Raw genomic sequence first — 12,301 nt, 5'->3', positions numbered from 1 at the left:
TTGCAGACCAGCTTCTGCGACAGAAGGGAGTTTTAAAATTTTCTGGCATTAAACATCAGATGGAGCAGGCCAGTGACTGGGAAGAAGTTTCAAGAGTAATGGATCTTCTGGGACATGGAACCCGGAGGGATAAAATGATAAAAAGATGGGGAAAAATAAGGAAAGAATCAGAGAAAGACTCTAAACTGAAGAAATAAGGAGTTTAATGCAAATTTAACAAAAATTTGTCCAACTTAAGACCAGGAGATGCTGTAAGCTTCAGAATGAAGGGAAAAGAAATACAAGAGATGCTAATTAGGAGATAAAGTGGCTTGAAGAAACAGGGCTCAATAGGCAAAGACTTAACAAAAAAGAGAATGACCTGAAAGTACAATATAATATGAAGTATAATGTGGTGTAGAAGATGAGTCACTAAAAAAGTAGAATTGGAAAACTGTACACAGCATCGCTTTTGGGGGTCTTATGCACAATTGACAATATGGAAATGAACAGCCAAATGACGATTTCAGAACTGAGATGTGGAAGTCAGAGGACACAGGAGAGTCTAGAGTCAAGATAATGTCACTTACAGAGTAACAGACTTATCTAGAGTCAAGGTAATGTCACTTACAGCTTTGACTGCCACTGAAGCACTATGAACTGGTAAGGGAGAAAAAGGGGCCAAAAAGCAGGGTGGAAAGGATACATTTCACATATTGATGTGAAATAGCCAGTCAATCCTTTGTCTCAGGCTTCTAACTATTATTAATTTATTGAATTTATATTGTGCCTTTCTCCTGGCAGTTTACAATACTTTAAAACCAAAATTCAGCTAATATCTTATTCTAAAAAATTAAAAACAAATAACAATTCTATTTAAAAAGCAGAACATTACAAATTTAAAACACATTTGAAACGCAAGTGAAAAGATAAAAGTACAGCACAAAACTTTCAAACACCCTTTTGCAAAATCAAAGGCTTACCTAAATAAAAAGGTCTTTGTCTGCTGGCACGAAAAGAACATGGACATCCAACCAGACCTCTCATGACAAGGAGTCCCATAGCCTGGGAGCAACCACTGAGAAGACTCCTTCCCATATTGTCATCCAATGTGACTGTGGTGGGACTGAGAGACAGCCCCTCACATAGATCTTAAAGCTTGGGCTGGCTCATATAGGCAGATAGTCTTTTAGTCTTGGCACAAGCCACATAGGGCCTTTAAGGTCATAACCAGCACCTTGAATTCTGACAAGAAAGGGACCAGTAGCCAGGTAATCTGTTTCAAATGGAGAGTTACATGATACCTGAAACTAGCTACAATGAGCAGCCTGGCTGCAGCATTCTCAATACACTGATGTTTCCAGACAGTTTTCAAAGGCAGCCCCACATATAGTGTTGCAGTAATCCAAACTGGATGCAATCAAGGCAAGCGTCACCATAGCCAGATCTGACATTTCCAGGAACAGGCACAGCCAGCACACTACTTTTTTCTTGAAAAATGCCACCTCCAAAACCTGGGCATCTAGGTTTAAATCTGAGATTAGGAGTACACCCAAGCTGCAAACCTGAAATTTCAGTGAGTGTATAAGTCAGTGGTTCTAGATAACACAGGGGAAGCTGAATCCCTATCTTTTGATTGACCAGGAACACTTCTGTTTTGTCTGAATTATGTTTTAATTTGTTCACCCTTGCCCACTCCATTATTGACAGCAGACACCAATTTATTCCAGAAACAACTTCCGTGGAGTTAGATAGGAAGAGGAGGCAGACTTGGGTGTCATCTAAAACCGATGACGCTGAACCCCAAAACTCCAGATAAACTCTCCTAGCAATTTCACATGGATATTAAACAGAATTGGGGATAAAAGACCCCACAGGCCAATGGCCCGAGTGTCAAAGAGGCACCCCCAGCACCACCTTCTCAGTCTGTCCCTCCAAGAATTGGAATCACTGTAGAACAGTGCTCCCAAGTCCCAGAAAGACAGCCCAGGACACCATAGTTGGTGGTACCAAAAGCCACGGATAGATCCAAGAGAACCAACAAGGACAAATCCCCCAGTCTAGTTCCTCGTGTAAGGCATCCATTAAGCAAACCAAAGCTTTCTCTATGCCATAGTTATGCCTAATGCCAGTCTGAAATGGGTGTCTAGATAATCACTCTTATCCAGGAACTGCTAGAGCTAGGAGCTCACCATACACTCTAGTGTCTTGTCCAAGAAAGGTATATGTACTGTATTTGGGACAAGCTGATAATTCTCCATATGGTGGAGGTCCATCCCAAGAACAACTTCACCACAGCCTTTTTAGGCAGGATCAACACATTTAGGAAAGATATGAACCCAGTATGCCTATGGCGGCCCCATATCTCCAAGGACCCTGTCCACATCCTGAAGTTACATGGACTGAAATGCATCCAATAATACAGGACAAACAGGAGCCAAGCTTACATTTACCAAACCAGTATGAACTACAGTATCCAAGTTAGAGTAGATCCAATCAATTCTGTCCACAATGTGTTGTGTAAATTCTTCGCAATGAGCTGTGCAATGGTTTATGTGCTGCTCTTCTGGGGCACAGCATAAAATGTCCCTGACCACTCGAGACAGCACTGTGCACATTCTATGGTAGCAAAGAAGAAATAATTCTTTACTGCCACTGCTGACACAGCACAGGCCTTCCAACAGTTATAGCCTGTGTTCAGTTGGACCAGCTCCAAGTCTTCTAACAACATTATAAGGAATGGAAACAGGAACCAGATTAATTGCTAAACCACTGCAGTGGTTCCTTTACAGAACATTTCATTCCCAATGTATTTCTTTGCCACACACCTTCTAATTCATGCCTTGATGCTACTTCATCATTTAGCTTGGAACGTAAATTATCTCTTTCTTCTTCAATGATAGATAATGTTGTTTTTACCTGCAAAAGGGAAACAAAATGCAAGTGAAACACAAATAGGCCAAACTTGTTCCATGGGTAAAAACAACGTGCCAGAAGCACCACTTCTGAAATAATGGGGAAATGGGGTATATTGTGCATCCAGCTTACAGATGCTATATTTCTCCATTTTAAAGGTGAGAGGGCGGGGGGGGGGGGGAGTGGAACTTCTTTTAGTCAACAAATAGCTGGGGGGGGGAAGCCTTTTTTTGGTCTGGAAAGAAATAGGTGATCCACGGGGGGGGGGGGACTGAGATATAGCCTCTGAACGCTCCATAGCTGCACTCAGATTCATGTTAGATAAATTGAAGTCTATACCCTTGAAACATCCATCATCTGCTTAATTTGATTCTTCATCTTTTCATTCCTGGTATCTAGAAGAATGAAAAAATGTTGTTGTTTTTAATATTCAAACATTTTTAAAATATTGACAGTATCAAGGCTTCATGGTTTATTTCTTAGACTTGCACAAATCAAAGGATTTTCAACATTTTTTTAAAAAAAAATAAATATTCATTAGAAACTGCTAATGAATACATGACTAATCCAAGAAAGCAAGTCTCACTACAACAATCCAAACTAGTTATTTATCTTATAAATTATTTACATTATGGATAATTCCCTACCCACAACTCAAGAAATTTATCTAGCATAAGGTAAGATGCACTCCTTAAATTGTGACACTTATGACTAGGCCTTGTGTTATGAATATCTATTCCATTCAAATTCCCTTTTGCTTCTTGAGTGATGTAACACACCCTACCAAAGACAGTATAACCCACTATCATTTATTTCCATAACTGTTCTAAAAAGATTCTCTGTTTTTGCTTCCTCAAAATTGAGTATTTAGATAGTTATCACACTCACAGATCTGTTCTGTTATCCAGTATTTTAGTACCTGATATCTCTCCATTGGCCAGATCATTTCCTTCATCCCTCTTGCCTTCTGACTCAGAATCTGCATCAAGCTGCTTCAGTTGCATAATGCAGTTAGTTAAAACCTAAAACAGTAGTGAAAAACAAACTGAAATCAAGATACCTGCCAAGGCATACTAATATTTTGTGCAATAGTTCAGTCACAGAATATAGATGAAAATACTTAGAAGTGAACTTACTTCAATTTCATTTTCCTTGTAGGCAAGTGCTTCTTCAATGTCTTTCTGAGACTTGTGATACATCTTTATCTGTTCACTGAGCTCAGCATGCCTCTCACTCCAGCCTTCTGCTTCTTGTAACAACTGAAAAATAAGTACATATCACTATTACTAACATGACATACATCCAGATAAAACTTCAGGTTTAAACTACACTTTAGTGGCTAGATGGACAATATGCTTAAAAGGATATGACTTAAGTTAGTCTTCTTGTCCCTTAAATACTAACTGTAGACTCTCTCCACTTCCCCAACAAAAAGTTGCCATTCTATCTTTTTAAAAGGCATCCATTTGCTCGCTCAAATAATGGAGGTGAGAAAGGAGAGCAGACAATAAATGGAACAACCATCTATTTGTGCATAAGGCTTAAACTGAAATCACAACTCTAATAGTACTCATTTATCAATAAATTGATAGTATTTGCATACCAGCTGATAACAGTAACACCACTAAGCTGCTGTTTTAAATATATACCTAGCCAAGGAAGGGCTGAACCAAAGGTTCTATCTTCTATATCATGCCAACATAATACTAACATTGTTAGGAAGCCACAGAAACATTTCTCAAAAACTGTAGTCATTTCTTCACTATCATCAAATTACCAAATTCAACCCAGACATCTCATAAATAAACCAATTTTTTTCCACTGCAGCAAGCGTTAGGCCAAGACTTCTCCCAATATCTTTGGATCTGGCACTTTTCCTATGTACTTGTTAGTAAGCTATCCTGGGCAAAACTGACCTCCCAGATGTTATGCTGTACATAGGAAGAAAGTTAATTGTTGCTGAAAGGTAGGTGGGAGGGGACTGCTCCTCTTGCTGATCATGGAGTCATGATATTATCAAGTTTCATTCTTGCAAAAGACCTGGAACTGGATCTTTTTGAGCTGGTCAGCATATTAGCATTTGTTTTGGACTGGGTTTCCAATAACTAGATTTAAACATGATAAAAGCAGGCAACTTTATATAAAGATAATGTCTGAAAAGGTCAAACACATGTGAAGTAGTACTAAAATACAAGTTCTTGCTCCCTGTGAGTAAAGCTATGTAAAGGTAGGAGGTACAAACCAATTACCAACTTAGCTCCAAATGATATATTTACTATCCCTGTTTGTACGTTTCCTTTAACCTTTGGACCCACCATTACCCCTGAACTTCACCTAGGCTTTGTCACAGCTAAGTGCTCATCTCAACCACTGGACTTCTTCAGCAATGCCCATCTGCTGTCCAGTTCTCCTTACAGCTTGTGCCTCCCATCTTTATTTGTAGAAAGGTAGAGTCAGAACTTTCTACAAATACAAATGGGAGGGACAAGCTGCAGGGATAATTGGATAGCATATGGGCAGATATTAAGAACACTTGAGGTAATGTTTGTGATGACTTAACTTGTGATGGTCTTCAACACACCTAACATGGTGACTAATATATTTTAAAGGCAAAGGTTAATTTAAGAACAGTAAGTTATTCACTCAACACAGAACTCACTTGCTCCTTACTCTTCTTGAGCCTTGCATTCTCTTCTTGCACACGACGGAGGTCAGATTTCATTTTGTCTTCACTTAATTTAGCCTCATTAAGTGCTATCTGCACCTACAAATATCAGTGATTTGCATCTTAAACTTCAAATCATGTTAGTCAAAACTATATAAAAACATACAAGAATTTTATTTGCTAGCATTTTTAATGTTTAGATTGGGATGAGCAATTGCAGTGGGTGGGGGCAATTTTCCCTGCATGAGCTAGAAAACATAAGGAAGGGAAGGAGGGAAAAGAGAAAGTAACTGGAAATTCAGTTTTCAAAGATAGGGGCTTTTGAGTATGAAACAGCGTATGGTGAACTGTGACCTGAAGGCTCCAGAAGTGGAAATTCACTTCTTTTGTCACATAAAATCAAGAATCCAAAGGAGCCTGGGAAGGTCAGGGCCAGAAAGAAACCCTTGGGGACTGCAGGAAGCTTCTAGGCCTCATTTTGCACACCCTGATTTAGATCTGGATTTCCATTATCTTTATAGCTCAGACTAAAAATACTTTTGTATTCAAGATTCAAATACTTTACCTCAGAGAGCTCTACCGAATGCAATGTGATGGTTTCTTGGAACTTCTCCAAAGATTTCTGTGCTTCTATGATCTGTGAAATAGAAAGGAAAATGTATGCTGTCTTCAAAATGTGATCAATCTGAGTTACTCTAACCAATCCTGAGTCCTCCAGATGACTTGTACTACAACCTCAATCAGCTCCAGCCATCATAACCAATGGTTGGACATGATGGGAGATATGGTTCAAGATTGCCTATGCTGATTTAACACCTGCTCTGCCAAGATGTGTATGTCAAAAAACCACTGGATAGTTCAGCCATCCTTGAGGTTACTAGCAACCCACACAACTTGAACAATTCATAACAAGAAGTTAAAACTGAACTACAGATTGCTAAAAGTAGCTTATTTCATAAATAGATTCCTTAGCTTCTTGAAGAAAGGAGGAGCTCAGCAGTGATACCAGAACAAGTGGTGTGGTGGGGTGACAGGAATACGAAGAGTGCAACAATGGTGGCAGGAAGGCAAAAGAAGTTTTTCCCATTAGTCTCTGGATAGAAAGGCAGTCTTCCCAGAGCACTTACCCAGAAGCTAGGCATTAAAGAAATAGGCTGTTTGGGAGCCAGCAGTTTCCTCTCTGGATAGTGATAAGAGCGTATAACTGTGCAACACCTCTCAAAAAGTGCACTGTGCTGGCATACTGGGCCATAATGCACCACCATGTCACCATGCTGTACCAACAGGGTTTAAGCCTACACATTTACTGTACTATGAACTATCTTTCCCAGCCAGGTAAAATCTGGAGCTATACATTTGTTCTTAGAACCAGGACCCTTAGCAGATAAACATTTTCTTGCAATAAAGACCAACGAGCTCCTCAAAATCATGAGCAAATAGGACAAAATACTTACTTGTTCCTGTTTTCTTGAGCTGTGCTCTCTCTCCATTTCTAGCATGGTGTTTAAGTTTTTCACTCTGTCATCTAGAAGATTATTTGTTTCTTTAAGCCCCTTGACTGTGTCCTACAACAGGTAATAACAAGAAGTTAATTTTGTCTAAATATCTTAGTCTCTTTGGGGAAGTGGTAGTCTATATTTCATACCTTAAGCCCTGCAGCTTCATCTGAGAGATGTGTGTTTTGTTTCTGAGCCTCTTTTACAGACTCCTTTTCCTCTTTTATCTGGTTAAAAAAGAAACACAGAAAAGAAGTAAAAACGTTAGGAGCTATTTTCAATGTTCCAAAATGTAATCTCCCCCTTCAAAGCTCTAATAGAAATGAGAGGCAATACATGCATTTTCGATTATATAAACAGTGATTTAAATGTTTATTTTCAGAAGGCAAGGATATACAGACAGTACAATACCTTTTGATCATATTCCGACATCTTTTCCAACATTTCAGTCTTTTCCTTGAGAAGGGTCTTAATTTTTTCTACAAGTTGTTTTTCTGTCACTTGAAAAAAGAACATCAATGACAAATATGAAACCATTTCTTATAGAGTTGGGCTACTTTGCCCTTATGTATTACAAGTACATCCACAACTACAAATGAAGAATTTTTAGTAAAGTTACCCAGCAGTGACATCCACTACTGAATGGTAGTGAGCTTGAAATCAAGGTATCACTAAACTCAAGTTGTTAACTATGACATGTATGTCGCAGTAACAAAGTGTGCAGCAGAGAAGGCTCTTCCTGCTCTGGAGTATAGAAAGGTGCTCCTCATGATGAAAGGTGCCACATCAACATTTCAGTGGAAAGGTGAAGATATCAAAGACACAGTTGTGTTAAGTCTGGAAATGTATGCTCTCTTCAAAATTTGATCAATGCAAAGGAATCTTGTAGCACCTTTGAGACTAACTGACATAAAGAAGCTGGTAGCATGAGCTTTCATAGACATCTGAGGAAGTAGGCTCAAGTCAATGAGAGCTCATGCTGCAATCTTCTTTCTTTCAATTTCTCTCAAAGGTGCTACAAGATCCCTTTAGAAGGTTAAGATGTGACACTCAGAATATGCCTTGGAAAGTGTGAGGCAAAGAGCCAACTTAAAAGTTTGCATGTCAGCTAGGACTCATCAGGCTTCCTCTTCACAGTGCAGCCACCCAATCACTGGAAAGCCTTTGCTAAGACTTGGAATCCTCCCAAGTGACATGAAACACAGCAAAACAACAAGCAGTCAGACATTAAAGTCCTTGTGTGAGCAGGGAAAGGCCTGAGAGAATTGCACAGGGGTCTTTGGATTCCAACATACATGAAATATAGTGTTCCAAGAAGAGCAAGGTGCCCAAGTGATTTCTTACACAGATATCAACCTATGTTATTAACTGCTCTAAAAACATTAGGCAAACACTTCTCCCAAAATTATTCAAAGGACATAGACCAAAAAAAATTAAAATCATACCTTGATACATTCTACTTTTTACCTATAAACAGAAAGAGAAAGAGATGTTGTTGTTATAAGATGGTTATAAGTAAACCATTTATTTGGCTTTACTTTATAGGACTATCACAACATGTATTACTTCCAATGCAGGTATCAAGTGACATTACACAAGCAAGCTTAAAGCAAATTCTAATAAAAGCTTCTGAGGTCATTGTCCTACTTCAAAAGCAGGCCAAAGGTTTGTTTACTCCGCCTCTATGTATGTAGAATTAATTCAACTACACTTCAAAACAGAAATAAAAGATTATATCTATCAAAATACATGAGATTAATAGTTCTTCTCAGCACAACTAATTTCAATTAACTATCTACCCTGAATCTGGAGAGGTTAAGTAAACACCCATAATTTTACTCAGACAATTTGAAGATTAGTTGCCTGTCATGATATTTTCTTATTAGCTTGTTGTACAACCAAGGGCTTTCAATGATAAAATATAAATGTGTTTTTAGCACATCATGGCATTCCCAGACCCTTTTTGTGACATTAATTTACTTTATAAATAGTAGATGGATCATTTCAGTTATATGTTTATGGTGATGCCAATTTTTGTTCTCTAATAAGATATAAAAGTTTCCTAAATTTTCATTAAAAGGACCTAGAAAGGAATCCGCAAGCTAATGAACAAAGCAGTCCCATGAGTGTCCACTGAGAAGTCTTACTGAGGAAATGAAGCTCAATGAAGCTTGTACTCAGGTAAACAGGTATAGGACTGTAATAATAAATAAACAAACAAATAAATAAATAAATAATTTTTTAAAAATTTATACCTCACTTTTTGTAATAAAACAATCAAAGCAGCTTACAGCATTAAAACATTCTACTTTGCATTACAATATCCCCCCCTAAAAAGAATTAAAGAAGTGCATTAAAATAAACCATTAATATTATTACATAAATGCTGGATAGAATAGTAAGATGATGCCTAGTATATGGGAGTACAGTAATCATTTTATGGTTGAGTACTTATCCAGGGAAGGCCTGTTTACCATAAGCCTTAAAAACCTGAAGAGCTTACTTATTAGTAGACACATAGAGGATTGCTCTCCAAAAGATCTAAAATGCAGTATGCAGGTTTGCACTATGCAAAAAAATAAAAATTAAATTAAATATTTTACTTATTTGATTTATACCCCACTTTTTCCACCAGGGACTTACAATAAGTTATATCAAAACATAACTGAAACAATTATCCAGTTTACAATATTACAACATAAATTCAAATTTTAAACATTTAAAAATACATCAATAAAAGTACACCAACTCATATTTATTCAACTAAATACAGGAAGAGTACAGCATGTGATAAGGAACATACGAAGCTGTGAGACTCTCACCAACCAACAACATATCTGTATTGAAAGCTTACTTACAGATAGGCAAGTTCTCCATAAGAAAATGGCGAATGTAGCAATTCCCACAAAAGCCGTGATGATAATGGGCTCCCAGGGAAGTCCATGGAAGTCAGGGCCAGGTTGCATGTCTTCAGGTAATGTTGATATCAGCTATAACAAAGGTAGAATACTTTTTTTCTCTTTTCTTTAGAAGTTGAGCATACATTTTACAAAACTATGGCCTAATTTCTTAAACATTTCTTAATAAGTTTCTTGACATGTTGTCTAAGAATTGTTAAAGCCAAACACACACACACATACACACACAGATGCATCTGAACTGGATGCATTTGATGTAGGCTAAAGTCTACAAAAGCTCATGCTATCAACTTCTTTCTTTCAGTTGTCTCAATGGTGCTGCAAGATCCTTTTGCATACTGCTTTACCAGACTAACACAGCTATGCCTTTGAATTCTATTTCTAGTTTGTCATTTCAAGAGACTTTTGGAAAGAAAATGTGAATTGAGGCCTATAAACATTTCAGAAGAGACAGATGGTGCTCAATACACGAACCTGCAATTTCAGCACAACATATATTACAATTCATAAGCAACTCACAAAAACATTTGAGAGTAGCTATTATGCTTCATCTTTAAAGCCGATCAAAATCACTTTTAAAAAAATGGCCTGACCTCCTCTGCACTTCCTCACTTCCGCAAAAGCAAACACAATCTGCCAAATCAGATCTAGGCTTGTTATCGCCTCTGAACTCTGTACTCCAGGCAACCTACTAAGGGCACAATCTTCTTTTTGTTCAGTCATTTTGTTTTTTTCAGCAGATCGCCTTGAACATTTGCTAAATCAGGCAAGTGGAATGATCTGATGTGGGGGGGAAGCAAAAAAAATGCCAAGAGACTAAAGAAATCCTCTTTAGACCTTCCGCAGCTGCATCTACACTTTAGAATGAATGCAGTTTGAGACTGCTTTAACTGCCATGGCTCCATACTATGGAATCCCTGGATTTGTAGCTTTGTGGGCATTTAGCCTTCTCTGTCAGAGAGCTCTGGTGCCACAACAAACTGCAAATCCCAGTGTTCCATAGGATGGATCCACAACAGTGTCAAACTGCATTAACTCTGCAATGTGGCAGCAGCCATGCAAGGTCAGTCAAGGAATATCCGATTTCTCCCCTTGCCAGCTACATCCGCATAGCAGAAATAATCCACTATGACTCCACCTTAACTGCCAGGGCTCAACACTATGGGATCCAGGGTATTATCATTTGTTGTGGCACCAGAGATCTCTGACAGAAAAGGTGCAATATCTCACAAAGTTTCAATTCCAAGAATACCATAGCACTGAGCCATGGTAACTAAAGCGGTGACAAACTGGGTTATTTCTGCCATGCAGATACAGCTAGCTTCCCCCAAGGAATGCTCCTAGACAAAATGAATTGGGTCTGTGAGGCATTTTGTGAGACATTTAGCCTTCTCTGTCAGAAAGTGTTGGTGCCACAGCAAACTACAACTCCCAAGGTTCCAGAATGAGCCACGGCAGTTAAAAGTGGTGTCAAACTGGGTTATTTTTGTGGTGCATTCCTTTTGTCTCCCACTTTGCTGACTTTTACCTCTTTACCCCACTCAGACCAGGGATGCTACATTAGCTTTAGGGCAGAAGAAATTGCAAACACGCAAAACTGGAGTGTCACCTTTTGTGACTCACAAGCTTGTTTGCTTCAGTCAGCCTCCTCCTCGGCCTCTGCATTAATTCTGCAAAGCAGGGTCCAAAACACAGTGCGGAAACAATCCAGTTTGACACCACTTTAACCACCACGGCTCAAAGGGATTCCATGGCTGGGTAGGGATTCAAACCCTGGTCTCCAAAGCCATAGACCAACACACCAACCACTACACCAATGGTTTAAGGCAGCCTCTTCTTAATCCCAGTCCTCTTTATGGGATGCATTTCTCCACAAAAAACGCCACTGCTTTTAAATACGTCCTTAAATGGCGCTAGAGATGCTTTATATGGGCTGCATCTGCTTTCCAGAACAAAACAGTCTGACACCAATATGTTGGCTATTTGCAATAACTAAATGGGGGGGGGGGGGGGGTTTGACACCAACAGTATGGGACATGTAGTCCAACAGTACAGGACATGCAGTCGAAAGGTATGGGACATGTAGGGCATGGGGCATATAGTCCCTCAGTAAGGGACATGTAGTCCATTAGTAAGGGACACGTAGTCCAAAGATATGGGGCATGTAGTCAATCAATAAGGGACGTGTAGTCCCTCAGTATGGGACATATAGTCCAAGGATATGGGACATGTAGTCCATCAGTAAGGGACATGTAGTCTAAGGATATGGGACATGTAGTCCATCAGTAAGGGACATGTAGTCTAAGGATATGGGACATGTAGTCCAT

The 12,301-nt window shown here is 38.9% G+C and overlaps 1 protein-coding gene across 1 annotated transcript in view; it reads right to left on the bottom strand.

Moving 5' to 3' along the window:
- Positions 1-12,301, bottom strand: part of MIA3 (MIA SH3 domain ER export factor 3) — a 52,608-nt gene that overhangs the window by 16,700 nt on the left and 23,607 nt on the right. Inside the window, 11 exon segments of the mRNA XM_042449065.1 lie at positions 2,808-2,898; positions 3,235-3,290; positions 3,815-3,917; positions 4,032-4,154; positions 5,555-5,659; positions 6,126-6,197; positions 7,015-7,125; positions 7,206-7,283; positions 7,468-7,556; positions 8,502-8,523; positions 9,915-10,046. Coding sequence (XP_042304999.1) covers positions 2,808-2,898; positions 3,235-3,290; positions 3,815-3,917; positions 4,032-4,154; positions 5,555-5,659; positions 6,126-6,197; positions 7,015-7,125; positions 7,206-7,283; positions 7,468-7,556; positions 8,502-8,523; positions 9,915-10,046 — 982 coding nt within the window.

Source organism: Sceloporus undulatus, chromosome 1 (assembly GCF_019175285.1).
Source record: "Sceloporus undulatus isolate JIND9_A2432 ecotype Alabama chromosome 1, SceUnd_v1.1, whole genome shotgun sequence".
Taxonomy (NCBI): Eukaryota; Metazoa; Chordata; class Lepidosauria; order Squamata; family Phrynosomatidae; genus Sceloporus; species Sceloporus undulatus.
The sequence above is the reverse complement of the archived record's forward strand: the minus strand, read 5'-3'. Positions and strand labels throughout refer to the sequence as shown.